General features: G+C 36.5%; 1 protein-coding gene across 6 annotated transcripts in view; it reads left to right on the forward strand.

Annotated features, from left to right (window-relative positions):
- Positions 1–14,866, forward strand: part of MID1 (midline 1) — a 240,142-nt gene extending 225,276 nt beyond the window's left edge. For all 6 annotated transcript variants that reach the window (XM_035341835.1, XM_035341756.1, XM_035341678.1 and 3 more), the window contains exons 8-10: positions 7,271–7,432; positions 9,861–10,068; positions 11,576–14,866. In XM_035341835.1, the coding sequence (XP_035197726.1) occupies positions 7,271–7,432; positions 9,861–10,068; positions 11,576–11,924 (719 nt within the window). In that variant the 3' untranslated portion in view covers positions 11,925–14,866. The remainder of the gene's footprint in view (positions 1–7,270; positions 7,433–9,860; positions 10,069–11,575) is intronic.
- Positions 14,867–16,072: the final 1,206 nt, after the last annotated feature.

Below are 16,072 nucleotides of genomic sequence, written 5' to 3' on the forward strand. Positions count from 1 at the left end.
ACTAAATACACACACTGTTTTGACTTTGTGAATTTCCTGAACGAACAAACTTACATATTATTCCTTGGATTGTTTTGTTGTTACATAGCTAGTTTTCTGAGAAAACACTCCAAAATTGCCTAATCTTTGGCTAGGCAGTCAGCACTTCTGGGTTCAGTGACTTAGTGTGCTTTTGAATAAGTCATTTAACTTTGTCCTGATCCCTATATGTTTAATAGGAATGCTACTATCTGACATATAGTGGCTTTATGAATCTGCAGGAGACTGAAATGAACCAAATCAGTCAAAAGACGGGGTTTGTTAAGTCAATACATATTTAAATTGTGAAACTCATTGTCACAAAGGGTTATTGATTAGAAGTTTAAGTTGAAGAGATGACTGGACAGATTATGCTAGACAAATCCAATGAAAACAGCGAAGTGCAGATACTTCCTCCTGGCTCAGGAAGTCCCAGAGCTGTATGGTACTGGAGCCTGGGAGAGCACGATGAGAAATGGTCACTGTGTGCTTTCCCTGTCAGTTAACATCTTCCTGGGCGCTTGCTTTTGTCCACCACTCAAAACCCTAGCCACACACCTAACTAGATAGGCTTAGCTCTAGATAGGCTTCCACCCCAATGTGGAAAATATTTTACTATTACAAAATTTGTTTTGAGATTTTTTAATGTAAGTCAGTGCAATAGACATGTTTACATACTTTATATCAGTGGAAAAATTGTATGGTCTCTGCCAAGTCTCAGGACTAAAATAAACTTGTGCTGACTCTGCTGCTGTGAGCACCTAATTTTCTCCATCACTAAAGTAAAGTTAGTTTTCCAAGTCATCTGAAAGGATATCTGAGGATTCATGTGCAAGTATTGTAGCACCATTTTGACATAGCATATTATGAATATATTATGATATTCAGGATTGACCAAAAAATAAAGTGGACCTTTGAATATTTAATTAATGTTTTGTTGAAACCTCCATTTAGTATCTCACTAGATAGCCTAATTTTGTGCAACACATGATAAAATTCTAGAATACTGGGGAAAAAGAAGAAAACAAACAAAAAAACAAAACAAAACAAAACAAAAACTAAATTCAATATATGCTCCTACATCTGAGCAAGTTAGATACCTAAATTTTAATAGTAATTTGGAACAAATTGGAGTCAATTAGATAAGGAAATAAAAGTTTACCTTGTTTCCACTATTAAGCAGACAGTACTCAATAATTTAATGCAGTGTATTGCTCATTTTCTGATCCATTTTTGTCTCTGACTTTATGCTAGAAGACTTTATAAAAGTCAGTTATTGCTACTACATATGAATATGGCAACAGTAAAGTTTGCCATTTCCACGCTTTTATGATATAACACTTTTTGCTTACTAGTGAACAAATAACAAGGCATTTTGAGACTGTATTTTAGTTTTCCCATGTGGAGGTGAAAGCTTTGATCTGCAAAACAATCAATTAGTTTTCTTTCAGAGATACAATATGATAATATGGGGTATGGCATGAAGTACTCAGTGTGCAATCTGAACTTTCATTCTATCACTTTGCAAAAAATGGTGCCATTAAAAGTTTGAAGAGAAAAGTAATGAACACTGTAAGAAACTTTGATTATAAAATCTTCCTAGGATCTGAAATGGAAGAAGAAAGAAATGGAAAAATTAGCCCAAATATTTATTTGCTTGTTTGTTTAACTGCAGCTAGCTCTTACATAAATATCCTGGCTATTACTTTCAATTTCATTGAAAGTTATAATTTAATCCAAATCAAATACAAATTTATGAAAGTGAAGTATAAATGGAAGGTTTTTCTAAATCTTGTCAGGCTTTCTTTATCTCATTATTTGATGAGGAGTTTTATACCTCCAATGGAAGAGTTTTACCCTTCCAAATCTAATAGAGCTGCTACAGACCTACCCAAATTTCTGATAGATAGGAATCTCCAAGTTCATTCTAGCTTCCACTGCTAATGGAGCTTTGCCCACTGACATCATGATTTTACTCATGACTGGATATTTCTTCACTTTGTTGGATTATATCCTCTGTCCGGTATGAGGCTCCTTACTTTCATAGATGATTTTCCAAGATCATTCCTAGAATATTGGAGTGTACTGTAATAGTGTGGAATAACACAGAGAGCTCTTTTCACTGTAAGTGGAGCTAGACTTTGTACTGCAGCCTTGATGTTTTGATGGACTGAAGCTGCAGTGTTTTTGTTTTGTTTTGTTTTGTTTGTTGTTGTTGTTGTTGTTGTTGTTGTTTGTTTTAATCCTATTGTAATGGAATAGAATTTAGATTACCACAGATTTATTTCTATTTATGTCACTTATATGCTGCTGCATATATATTTTTTCAATTGCTCTGTCATATCCCCAAAAGCTTCCATTGCTATTGTGTGTTACCCGTAGCAGGTAAAGTAAATAGGTTCATAGATCATCAGGTCTGTAGCTATGGATTAGTTGGGAGGAAGTAGTTAAAAAACCAACAAGCTATTTTCCCTTGAGGCAATAGGAATCACTTTGCATACAAACCCACCTACCATGCTAAAGGACGTTGTTATTTTGGAATCTGTTTCTTAAAACCACGTAGTCAGACTGACTGAACTTTCCACACCAGAACATTTCCTCCACCAGAGGCATATATCATTAAGAGATTGCTAAGAATTCAGTAACAAAAACAAGCAAAGCTAAGTTTTTCTACTGTATTTTCTATCCAACATAATCAACTATATTCTTTTTTATTAACTGAAAAATTGGGAAGTTAACATTTGATGGAAAAGGTCCAACTAGAGTATTTCATTTTGAATCCTATTTCATACAGGAAAGATTATTTCCAAATGTGGCCAAACTGCTTGGCTATTAAAAGCTTGGCAACACTGTTCTGTGTGTAAGAGCAATACAGTACTTTAAATTGAACAGACTTTTACTAAAGAAGTTGTTTCCAGAGCTATACCATTTATGCATTTACATTTCTGAGAGGCAGCTAATCATCTGCAATCGGAATGTTGTAAAGGCTTTCAAATTTGTCACTAGCTATCTAGCAATATAATTTCATTATCTCATTCCAATAAATGTTGAAATATTTTTTGTTTGATTTTTTTTTTTTCTTTACATGGAATTTCTTTAGTGTGCTTCAGGAAGGTTAAAATTTAAACACATGGCTTTTCACTAGCTGCAACACAAGATGTCTTCATGGAAAACACACAAGACTCTTTTCAAGACACAAAGGAGTAAACAATTCTCTTTCCCATTAAATGGAATTTATGTTAGTTACATTGGCAAAATAGTAAAATTAACTCTGTTAAGGATAGAGTGTATTGTCAGAGCTTTACCTGTGTTTTGTGATTATTTTTCCTATGAGATAGGATAAAATTTTGTAGACGTAATTGTCCTAAGACAATTAGGAGCTCATGCTTCCCTGGAAAACTGTGGGCTGATGATCACCAATGAATTTTTGAATAGTCTATCTTTCGTCTCTTTCTAGAAGCTTTAATTTATTAAAAAACAGATTCCTTATAATTTTCAAAATGATACTGAGTTTTTCAGCAAGTATATTTTAATGACACAAAAGCAAGTTTAGGATAAAATGAAGAACACTGCCTATTAAAAAGTATTAAAAGAGTGTTTGTTTAAGAAAAAAAAGTAAAATAAAATAAAAGGTATGTGTTTTGCAGAAGTCCTGCATATTTTTTTTTCATTCACATGGGAATGCAAGGGGGTGTATAAAGTTATCTGTTGCCTTCACCTACTGCATTTATTCTACCAATTTGAATTGGTAATTATTTAAATAAAGCATTTAAAAAAAATTAAAATACTCAAGAGATTAAATAACCTTCCTATGAATTTGTGCTCCTGATTTTCAAGAAGATATATTTTATTAAAATCTACCAGTGTAAATTTTAGGAGGATTTACACCTTGGGATTTTTCCCATCTGTTCTTTAAAGTTCATCAACAGCCAACACCAGGGAAACAGCTTTACAAATTATTACCTCCAGATTCTGAGAAACTTGTTTTGAAAACTCACACATCCTGTATGGACATCACTGTGCTCACTGCACCATTCCAGGATGTAATTTAAATTCCCTACATTTTTGTAGGCTACACTTTAAAAATACATTGTTTTACCACCTGCATAACCCTGTAAAAAGCCCTGAGTTTTTGAAACAAGAAACCTGAACGTAGCCTGGATTAGGAGTGGCTACAATACCAGACCTTTAGTTTTTGCTGCTGCAGCAGTGAGAAGATACGTACTTTTCCACTTTAACCTGCTGCCACTGGCAGCTGAAAGGGCAAGTTACCCCCAGATGCCCACGTTACCAGGCTGCTTGCTCATTTCCCTGATCATTCTTAGTTATCTTCTTTTGCATTCTGAGAAGAAAGGTTGTTCTGCTAGGGTAGAACTAGAGACAAAATGTTTTGATATAGTGACAAAATATTCTTTCATACCTAAAAGCTTACCTTGGCTGTCACTAGTTACTGTTCTTCCTTCTGAAAGATTTTGGACTTGGAGTATCAATATCATCAAAATTTCATTACCAGAATTTGGAATCAAATTTCAATTTGAACTTTGTCATCAAGATCACAGTCAGGAAGCACATGGACACGTTGGTGTGGAGGCATGTGGAGAGCTTGCTGACCAACAAGGTTTATCGAGCAAAGTAACCAAGTTAGTCACTGTGCATCCAGTATTTATTGAACACCAGTAGTCTGGGATGCTTAAGACAGGAAGGACAAAGGAGAAAAACCCAATGCATCTTGTATCATCAAAGAAGATAGAGCCTTCTGCTAGAAGATGAATTAGGTGAAGCAGACACTTCCCATCTCCCTCTTCCGACTGTGGAGAGAGGTTAGGTTAGGTAAGTTCCTAACTAGGAGCTCCTCTTTTTTCAGTGCTAGGTCAGGTGAATGCCTGTGAGCATTTTGCCAGTAGCCCCCAGCAGCAAGTGCTTTAGCAACACCTAAAAAGATTGAGGTTGTGCCTGTACACAGGAATCCAAATTAACTATTAACTAGATCTTTTAATAACAACAATAATTTACTCTGTATAAGTATCTACAGAGTACTGAGTTTTGGATATGTGTGAGTCCACGTTTATGGGAAGACAGGAGAGAGTGGCGAAGAGACTCATAGCAACACATCTGTACTTTTACAGTCCTTCATATACCTATATAAATACAAGTTTTGTACTTTGTTAAGGACTGACTAGCCTCTGGAAGGTAACAGCAAAAGTGTAAGACTGAAAAATGTGCCCTTTAGAGACTTGTACTGATTGATACAACTCTATTTGCTAGATGATTTAGCAGAAACCTGGGCACTTTTTTGTCTGCATGAGTGTTTTTTTTTATATATGGTCTATGTATACCATAGACCACAGCTTTCAAAGTGTATGGACATGGAAGAAGCAGACCCTTCAAGAACTACTGCCTGGATTCATCCCATTTACAGACTTACAGATGTTATTTGATAACCCATCAGAGGCAGCTGAGTAAGTGATTCCTTAGTCATCCTTGTCTCCTGAATACAGTTCTTTATTTTGCTTTATTTTAGCTTAACATTTACTGTGCAATAGCACCACTGAGCCAGGTAAATGGTCTCAATGTAAAATCAATGTGGTAGTTCAGCTACAGAAAGAGCGTACCTGTAATGCTTGTGCTGAATTTTTACTGGGAAAAGTAGTCTTTGAAATACTTTATGCCAGGATGCTGCTACTTTTATTTCCTTTCTTCCTACTTCCTACCTCTCAAGGATTCTATGTAATATGAGAGAAATCTGAGACAAACACTGCATAATTTTTAGATTGAAGTTTGAATTTTAAATCATATTCCTAATGCTCCTTTATTATGAAAAGTACATCCCAAATTAAGAAGGAGACTTCTAGTATGGCTATGAATTCTCTATGAGTCTATAAATCTTTTTCACAGGTCATTTTCTTTAAAGTTTTGTGCCTAGTAACCTTTTATTTTTTTCTTAAAGTAAGGGTTTTATATTGCTTAATATTTAAGCTAAAAGTACTACTACTGGCTTCTAAAAGATTCTCTCCACTAGTAGTTATTGGTTTTCTGGTAAAACATGAGTTAGAAGCTGAAAGCTAGCTTAATAGCACATTAGCATTGGTAACATTTTCTATGCCTAGTCAAGGAAAAAATCACAGAATGTTAGGGATTAGAAGGGACTTTGAAAGATCATCTAGTCCAATCAAGAAGTCTGTAAGATCAAGAAGCATGTAAGTTCCATCCAGTTGAGAATTTTTTGTTTAGGTTTTCCAGCCTTACTAGTGCACATGCATGCTTATATTTTCATCTGTGAGTATCTTTTTCTAGCTGTATAACTATAAAAAGTTGTGAACATATATATATATTGCAAATGTAAACTTTATTATTTATATAAACACTTATAACAAAAAGTTATCAGACTGAGGATCCATTGGACTGGGAGCTGTTGCAAATGTACAGTGGGTACTATGGGTGATTCTCTGACATTGCAGTTATTTCACAGTAAGAAAGGTTTATGCAATTGAATAAGTTCATTTTAATGGATTATGCTCATATTTTGCAGATTATATTGCTTCTACCCTATCTTACTTATTTCCTACATGTTATACTTCTGTGGTAGTCATCAAATGTACCCCAAAATAGTTTGTAACTAGAAAATTATGTAGCTCTTCCCCATGTGACATCTAACCATGAGGGCATAAATCAAAAAGTTACATCTATTAAACTTACTGTTTAATTTACATCCTGGAAAATTTTGGAATGTAGAAGTTGAAGCTTGTGCTGGAACCCACACTTCACCCTGTTTGGCCTCCCACAATTTGCTTCAGGTCCTGGAGAAAACATACCCAATGACTGTCAGCAAAGGTGGCTCCATAAGACTCTGAGCGTTACTACTTATGTTAGTTTTTTGAGGCTTACACTGAGTTCATTAATCTAAAAAGTAGATTGATGGGATCTCCATAATCCTCTGGCCCTTAAGCAATAAAGAATTCCTTGTGTTGGGATATGAAAATTCCCAGATTGCTCATGCCTCCACTGAGTTATTTCTTACATAGCCAATTTTTATGGTTGACTTAATGTAGCAAGAAGTTAAAAGGTACCCTGGCTGAGTGCTGGTGAAATGAGTTAGTGCAATAAAATGGCGACGTAGTGAATGTAACAGCACTTTAAAAGGTATAGAAGTGTATTTCGTATCAATGGTTGGGTGCTCAGGAGTACTCTAAATGTTCCCCTGTTACAAAGTGTTTAGTATGTTATGACTAATGTGCTTGGTTTGAAATTGCAGGTTTATGTAACTCAGCCGACAGCTGGATGATTGTTCCCAATATCAAACAAAACCACTACACCGTGCATGGGTTGCAGAGTGGCACTAAGTACATCTTCATTGTTAAGGCCATTAATCAGGCTGGCAGCAGAAACAGTGAGCCCGGCAAGCTCAAGACAAACAGTGAGTAACATGAAATCCAGCACGCACACACTCTTCTACTTTCTTGCCTTCCTTTTTAGGTTTGGTTTTTGAAAGACATAAGACTGTAGAGCAGATTAACCTGTTTAAAGTGCTTCCCACAGTGAAAGTCACTTATTTAACTCAATTTAAGATTACCAGAGTCTTCATTAGTGCAGAAATTACTTATTATCATAAGAAGCATCTGTACTTTGGTCACTGAAAATGTCATTTAGGAACCGAGCCATCACATGTGAAATGCTTGAAAATGGTCTTTTGTGGATTTGTTTAATGTCCTCTTTTCCTCTTTTTCCTATTCTTTTTCCTCTACAAAGTAAAAACATTTTATGTTAGCAATAAAGCTTTTTATTTTTGTATTGTGTTCTTAAGATGCTAGTTTAATTTTGTTCTCCTAGATGATCTCTTTCTTAGCACACTGGAAAACTTCCTTAGCTCCACCCCTCTCAGTTTTTATGGAGTTCAACAAGGTAGCAGATTAGTCAGAGATCCCACTTCAAAAAATAAAATAAACAATGGTTACACAAATTATTAGCAGATGTAGTATAGCAATTTTAAGATGGGTTTTCAGTCTTTTTCTTGTGTCCCAGCCAATCCCTCAGTTCTGTAGTCATCAAGAACAACTTTGAGCACTGAAAAGGGAACAATGGGATCTGTGCACTCTCTGAAACCTACTTATTGAGGGGGAGGGTGCTCAAAGAGGGGTGATACTGAGTGTTGCAAGAAAGGGGCCACAGGGAATGGCACATACCAGCTCAGGGGCTTCTTCTGGCTTACACCCCTGTATAAAAGCTACTCATATAAACCATACATCTGCTACCAAGAATCTGATAACCTACAAGGAAATGCAGTACCAGAAGACCCTCTTGGAAATGGCAACCCTTCATCCTTTTGTCTTTTTGTGACCCAGTGTGGTGCAAAAGCAACCTCTCAGGTGACTGAGAAATGATGTAAGCAGATATGATTCTGTACAGAGAAAGATATCCTTCAGATACTGCTTCAACAACACAAAGGCTACTAATCAGTTAAAGAGGCAGGCTGCAGATATATTACTGCTATTCAGCAGTAAGAAAAAATAGTCAAAAACATCCCCAAATAGTTTCCAATGTGTTTATCTTATGCTTCATCATAGTATATAACTAAATACACATTATAAAAGTAGATTATAACTCTGACACTAAAAGTACTCATTGTCTTATTACCAACCCATCTCTAATTATGTTAACTGAGAATTAGCATTGCATCTGTCATCTTCCATTTTAAATTTCTGCTTTTCATTTTTCCTACAGATCTGAATCAATGACTGTCCCTGCTCAGATGAATTTAATTTCTTCTTGCCCCCACACTAATGCTTTCAGTTTTACTGCATGAGAAGTACTTAACTGTTCCTTCATAAACTCTGAGCAATTTACATCTTATTTGAAGTACACTTGTCAGTGCCAGAGGGTCACAGACCTCATGGGAGTTCTCATTTCTATTTTCTATGCATGCGATCAAATCTTCCATTTACATTTTTTTTTCCTTGACATGAAAGACATTAAGAAGGGAAAAGGGCTTTGTTGGATCACACATAGAGTCATAGTTTGCTAGTTGTCTCCTGGTGGAGGTAAATGATCATTCTGTTTTTTGACACAAGCAGAAAGCTTGTCAGAATTGTGGCAGACTTTAGATATCTACAGGGTTCAGTTTACCAAAAAGCTTCCTGTTATTGTCTACAAACCTTGTGCTACAGCTGAAGATACTTGCCAAGAGCAACAGCCTCAGTAATGTTTTTACACTATATTATTTGGTCCAAGTTATAGTTCACTTCCTTCTTTTTAATGCACAATATCCAGCACCATAGAACCCCATGGGAATCCTTCCAAAAAGGTCCTGAATTGTTGACTGTACTTATAAATAAAGCTGTGAGTGAACGAACAGACAAGGCTAGTGCTTATTTTCAAACTCATTTTGTGGGATTTGGAATCATACTTTTTGTAGCTATGATGAAGATGTTATTATGGAGCTTTATCCCTAGTGAATTAATAGAATGTAACATTCTAAATCTAATATGCTGTGAAAAAAGCAACCCTCAGACCTTTATTAGCATGTATATTGGTTTCAATTACATGCAAGAATTAAGAGTGTTCAGGTTACCTCTAGGTCAGGGATAATGGGCATGAAGATTACGCAGGGCTCTTTTCAGGGATTATCAACACAGGGAAGTTAGTGCACAATGAGACTGACAGTAAACTGACAGTGCTAACCAGCTAGCACAGGGAGCAGAATTGCTTAGTCTATCTTGAGAACACTTCAGATAAGGAGATTAATACGATTATGTAATCTTGTATGCTTCTTTATTATGCTTTCTATTCACTCTTCTTTTTAAAATTAAAGACAAACTGTTCTGCTATCTTTGTCTCTGCTTATATAGGTCAGCCATTTAAACTGGACCCCAAATCTGCTCACAGAAAATTGAAAGTGTCTCATGATAACTTGACAGTGGAACGTGATGAAACCTCCTCCAAAAAGAGTCATACACCAGAGCGATTCACGAGCCAAGGGAGCTATGGAGTAGCTGGCAATGTGTTCATTGACAGCGGACGGCATTACTGGGAAGTGGTTATAAGTGGGAGTACATGGTACGTATGTAAGATTATATGTGAAAGTAATCATTCGTTCACACCAAAGGTCCATGCAGGTTCCAGCACAGTTCCTCTGACAGAGAGTGGTAACAGATGCATGGGGAATGGTATAAGAGCAGACCTAGCATATACTTTTACACAGTTTGTCAGGCTATTTTCCCAATTTCCAGCACTTTCAGATTCTGGAACATATTCTGCCAGACAGAACATTTTTATATTTAGAAACCCATACAGGACTTTTCCTCCATGATTGAGGTTGGTTGTTTTTTGAATCTACAGAAAACACATTTCAAAAATTTTAGTGAGTTGGAAAGCTAAGAAGGTTTCATCTTGTTTCTATAACAGAGCAAATGTTTGAAGTGTGATCATTTCTGTATTAGATATGAAAGATCTTGCTGTCGTTCTTTTGGAAAATATAGCAAAACTGAAAAAATACAGAATATGAGGACAATTTGATGACCCAGATTCACAGGGGTGGAAGTCAGATACAGCTCAGGGGAATGAGTGGGGAGCAGTAGTGCCAGGTCTATGCCCCAGGATGTGAAGCCTGGGAAAGGAAATGGAGGAGTACATTATTCTATTCCTGAATGATCCTCTCAGCCATAAAGGGCTGGGTTTCAGGGTCCCTTTGGTCAGTAGAAGAGATGTTATCCTTTAAGATTCAAAGGCGGCAGTCATGAGGGAAGTTAAGAAAGGAAAAATTCAGTAAGCTCTTCAGGTATGCCCACTGTCTTAAGCAAGAAAAATGTTGTTTGCCAGCTTCAAGGAATGAAAATAGAGTAACTTATGGCACATTAATCTCTGCTGGTTGAAAGCCCAACAAATACTGCAGTGTCTCTAGAACGTGAGGAACTTTTACATTTCTTTAATACATGAGAAAACAGGTATTTGCCCTGGGTGTCCATTAATGAGAACATTTTCACAATCCTTTTACCCTGGACATTTTGCCATAAATTACAGCTTGCAGAGCAAATGTCTTCACCTGTAAATGCTTCACTTGGTGCAATATCCAGTCTAAAAAATGCTCATTTGAATCTAAAAATCACACCAACATCTGGCAAAACATATTTGGGAATGGCAAAAATGCTCTTTTTTTTTTTTTTTGACATATAGCAATGTATTTTAAAATCAATGAACTCTTCTGTATTCATCTGTTTAGAAGTGGAAATGCGAGGCCCAGTGATTTAAACCCTAAGTTGCTGAGTAATCAATAATTTTCCTTCAGAATACCAGAGGCACATGCTCCAAAAAATTACCATAGCAGCCAAACTACAAACAAAGTGAGGGACAGTTAAGTTTCCCTGACATGTCGGAAATAAGAGGGACATGGGAAAAACTTTAATTAAACCTGTGTCGATATTATATTGCAATTTCACTTATTTAGAACTTAATCAGCACAACCAAGAGACTGGGGAGTTCCAGTGGGTTCTCTGACTGACACACCAGCCTATGAGCAGGGCAGGGCAGGAGGCACTTACTTTCCTGAGCTGTTTTTGTTTTGCAGGTATGCCATTGGTATTTCATACAAGTCAGCCCCAAAGCATGAGTGGATTGGGAAGAACTCTGCCTCCTGGGTGCTGTGCCGCTGTAACAACACGTGGGTGGTACGACACAACAGCAAGGAAATCCCAATAGAGCCTGCGCCTCACCTGCGCCGTGTTGGCATTTTGCTGGACTACGACAATGGTTCCCTCGCCTTTTATGATGCCTTGAACTCCCTGCACCTTTACACATTTGACATTACATTTGGGCAGCCCGTGTGCCCCACATTCACTGTGTGGAATAAGTGTTTGACCATTATAACTGGCTTGCCTATCCCTGACCACTTAGACTCCTCTGAACAGCTGGCATGACTGCTACAATCTAAAAGGTAGGAGGACGCGTTTCCTGAGGGCAGCTGCCTGCAGCAGCTTACCAGAGCTGGCAGACTGCATGGCATCCCAGTTGTTGCTGTCGAACCTGGGCAGAAGTGAAAAGGGAAGAATCTGTCTTTCCTAAGTACTTTGTGCAGGACAAGAAGTGGCTTTAATAATACTTTAGAACTCTTTTTGCAGTTGCTTTTGTTTTGATTTGTATTTAGTATCTTACAGGAAGATTTATAAATTATTTATAAAAAAAAAGAAAAAAGGAAAAAAAAAAAAAAAAAGAAAAAGAAAGAAAGAGAGAGAGAGGGAGAGAAAAGGGAAAGCCTGGATACCTGGAAAATGACTTATTTGCTTTGCACATTGATGGTCCTATTCATTAAAGTTTCATCAGCCCCTCTACATCTTTTTGTTTTACAGTGGATAAAAGCAGGAAATTGGAAGGAAGAAAACTGTGCAGTGGACAAGTCAGTATACTGCTGGTTTTATTCATGCCAATATTAGTGCTCTCATTACTGATCTTATTGAACGCAAGGTCTCTTAATTTCTACTTTCCACATGGGAATGTGCAGACCAAATAGAATGAAAATAAACAAGCAAGGAAGTGGAGCTAGCCAACACAGCAAACGAAGAAAGTTTAATTTACTTCTATTCATGGTGCAGTATGTTCTCTGTTCATAAAACTCATGTGGAGTATCTCCTAGAAATGTGAGTGTATAAATCATCTGGTGATTTATTTTATTGATGGCAACATTCCCATCTGCAGTGTTTCACTCTCATGTTTGGGAAACATTGTAGAATCACTGAGGATGTGAAAGACTGATACCATCTCTGAAAATCAACAACACTGGAGGAGAGCAGCCAATCCAAGGTCTGACTGTAGACTAATTTGATAAAGCACTGCATCATTTAAGGTTTGATTGTAACGGAAGACGTCATGGTTCTGATGGTAGACATGTGAATGCTTATTTCTGTTTTTACAAGGTTCAACACAGCAAGCCCAGCCAATAACTCAGAAGTGAGACATGAGCCACCTTACTGTTGATTTTAAATTAAATACAAATGTTTCATTGTTGTACACTATGTAGTATCTATAACAAAGCAAGGAAATTCATTTTGCATGTGCTGTATGGAGAAACACTACAGCTGGAGTTTGTTCATAATTATCTTTGTCTTGGGTTGTTTGGGGAAGCACAGTTCTCTTTGTGAATGAGGAGTAAATAACAATTTTTCAGCAGCAGTAGGAATCTGCACAGGCAGGCCCTACATTCATCTTGTTGTTGGTGGATGAACTTCAATGAAGTCAATAGAGGTTGTACCTATTTTATCTCAAAGCTGAATCAGGAGCATTTTTTTTCTCTTTCCTTTCTACAGAGTAGAAACGCTTTGTAACTACTACAATACTTATATAAAATGATCATTTTGGAAGATGTTTGAGGCATATGACAACTTTAAAAGAATGGTTTTCTTATGGTGTTTTGTTGTTACTATGCAAGTGGTGAAAATCTGTCTGTGTAGAAAGAGGATAAGTTGAATACCAGCTTTAAAAAAAGTTTTTCTCAGTAATTACCATGCTTTAGGTGTCCTTCGAAATGGATGCTTTAATGCACTTTGTTCACTAATGGGTCCAGAATAAAATGGTCCCAAACTCAGCTTCAGATTTTTAAAAATACTGTTTCTGCAGGTACAAAGCTGCACTACAGTTTGCCTTATGATATAGAAAACTTAGGAGCAAGGTAATGAACACATACATGTCTACAGGGTTTATTTTTCCATTTTTTAACAGAAAATAAATGTCTGTCCATATACCTTTCATTTCACTTTACATGCTCTGCTAACTGGTGAATTAAATGGAGAAAAGTGTGACAGTACAATGCTGGTACCATGGCTTTCTGATGCAGTAGTATCTCATGGTTCACAGGAAAGATTGGTGCAGAATTGACATAAATACCAGAAAATATGTACATACAGTGTACTGCAGTGTTTATCTTTGTGTCTTTAGTAATAAATAAATGGATATGCTCAAAAATGAAAAAGTAAATTAATCCCCAAACATTGTGTTTTGTATCTGAATACGTTGCTACCTCTACTACCTCGTGTGCATTGCCCAGATAATCTGGCCTGGGTTGTTTGGAAGGTAGCTGAGATGGCATGAAAATTATTATAATGAGTTGACAGGTGATGACTGATATGGAGTAGTGATAAAAATGTACAGGGGGAATGGAGTCTTAATGTAGGATTTTTGCCAATTTTTCATCCAACAGGAAAGGGTATATTACCACAGTACAAGTGGCAAAGCTGTGTGCCTCCTCTTTTGCCAGAAATATTAATTCTAGAAGCTGATTTAAGTAGTGGACAAACTGAAAACACTGTTCAGTGTTTGGCCATAAAATGTTAGCAGAGATTGAGCTGGATGGAATTAATACCATGAATTTGGAAAGATCCCCAGTGATCTCACATATTTTCATTTTAAAAATAAACTGTGAGTTCAAAGACAGATCATTGTTTTGGTGAAAGGAAAAACAAATGGTCTGTAATCTACAGGCCTTGCTGTATCATTTATATTTTAATACAGAATACTTCATTTGAAGCTAAGCCACATTGCTTCAGTACAGTATTAATTTAGTCAGTACATTATGTGCTTATGTGTTTGTGTATATATATGTATGGGTATACACACACTAGTGTATGTACAAATATAGTGTAATGTGTGTATATACATACATACATGCACATACAGAATGACAGTAACTAGTCAGATGCTCCTTTTTTCTTGTTTCTTGAATTATTTCGTATTCTGTATGGACTATGAGGAAACAAGTTTACTATGAATGGTGTTCATCTGGACAATTTTTAACAAAGAAAATCTGTTCACTTTACAATATATAATTCAATGCCTGATTAATCAATAAAAGCATCCATTCGAAACCATAGCTTCTGTGGTCTGTGGCACTTTGCATGGTCCATAGGAATCTATTGAAATCTGGGGGAATTGTGATCTTTGTGTAAAAGTAAAGCATGTTACTTTAATATAGAGTGCAGTCTTAGATGAAGGTTTTTCCCTGATTTTTCAAAGTTTTGTGACTAGAAATGAGGTAGCATTTTATAATGCCATGTTTAACAAAGCCAGATTTTTGAGGAATAGTTTTCTGAGATGCAAGCAATGAAAGTAATAGATAAAGCCCATATTTGTATAATCATTGTTTCAAGGTTATGTTTCAAAGCCAAGCTGTGATTAAGCAGTTAGACTAAGCTATAGAACAGCCTCTTCAGAAGACAGTAGAATCGTCACAGTCATCTGAACTCTAGTCTGACTTGAGGTAATGGAATGGGAGGGGTCAATTTTTTTTTGTTGTTCTGAGGCCAGATAAAGTTTTCCATGTGTTAGGTTTCCATGTGTTAATGCACATCTAACAAGGAAAAATCATTTAGGCTGTATGTTGTAAATTATTTAGTAGACTGCCTTGAGCAAATTGTAGTTTCACCAATGATGGCTTTCAAAGAGCAGGCAGGGAGCTGAAGTTGTTGCGTTTTCTGGACATGAGTTTATTCTTTCTCTGTATTGGTTATCCTATTTCTCACTTTCCCCAGAGGAAAGATTCCCACTGAGCAGTGGGTCCCAAAAGTTACACTAAAATCAAGCAGTCTCTGGCCAGATTTACAGCCTTATGGGTTATTCTATCTCCTTTATCTTATATACTCTTGCAGGAGCACAGAGACTCGTTTGTATCCCATAGACTGTCTTCCTCTACAGCGCTTATGTCTGTCTCGTTGAAATAGTGTCCTTACCATATATTAAGTTTTTTCTGGACATCTTTTGAAGGATGAAATGTAAATGTGACCGGATTGACCAATCAGCCTATCTTCTCAATTATAGTTAGACTTTCAGCAATGTCATCTTTATTGAGCTTGTTGAAGTTTTACTGCCAAATTGTGAGTTATGTGGCTTCTATATTTCATTCAATTTATAGTTTTGTTGTTTTTTGTTTGTTTGTTTGTTTGTTTTGTTTTGTTTGTTTGTTTGTTTGTTGGTAGATACTCAGGGGCCAGCAAGCTTTTTGAAAAATCAGCAGAGAGATGTGTGAAAACCTGGTGCCTCATGTTTTCAAGCTGCTTTGTGCAATTTTTCATTTTGTGAT

This window comes from Oxyura jamaicensis, chromosome 1, assembly GCF_011077185.1.
Source record: "Oxyura jamaicensis isolate SHBP4307 breed ruddy duck chromosome 1, BPBGC_Ojam_1.0, whole genome shotgun sequence".
NCBI classification, from domain to species: Eukaryota; Metazoa; Chordata; class Aves; order Anseriformes; family Anatidae; genus Oxyura; species Oxyura jamaicensis.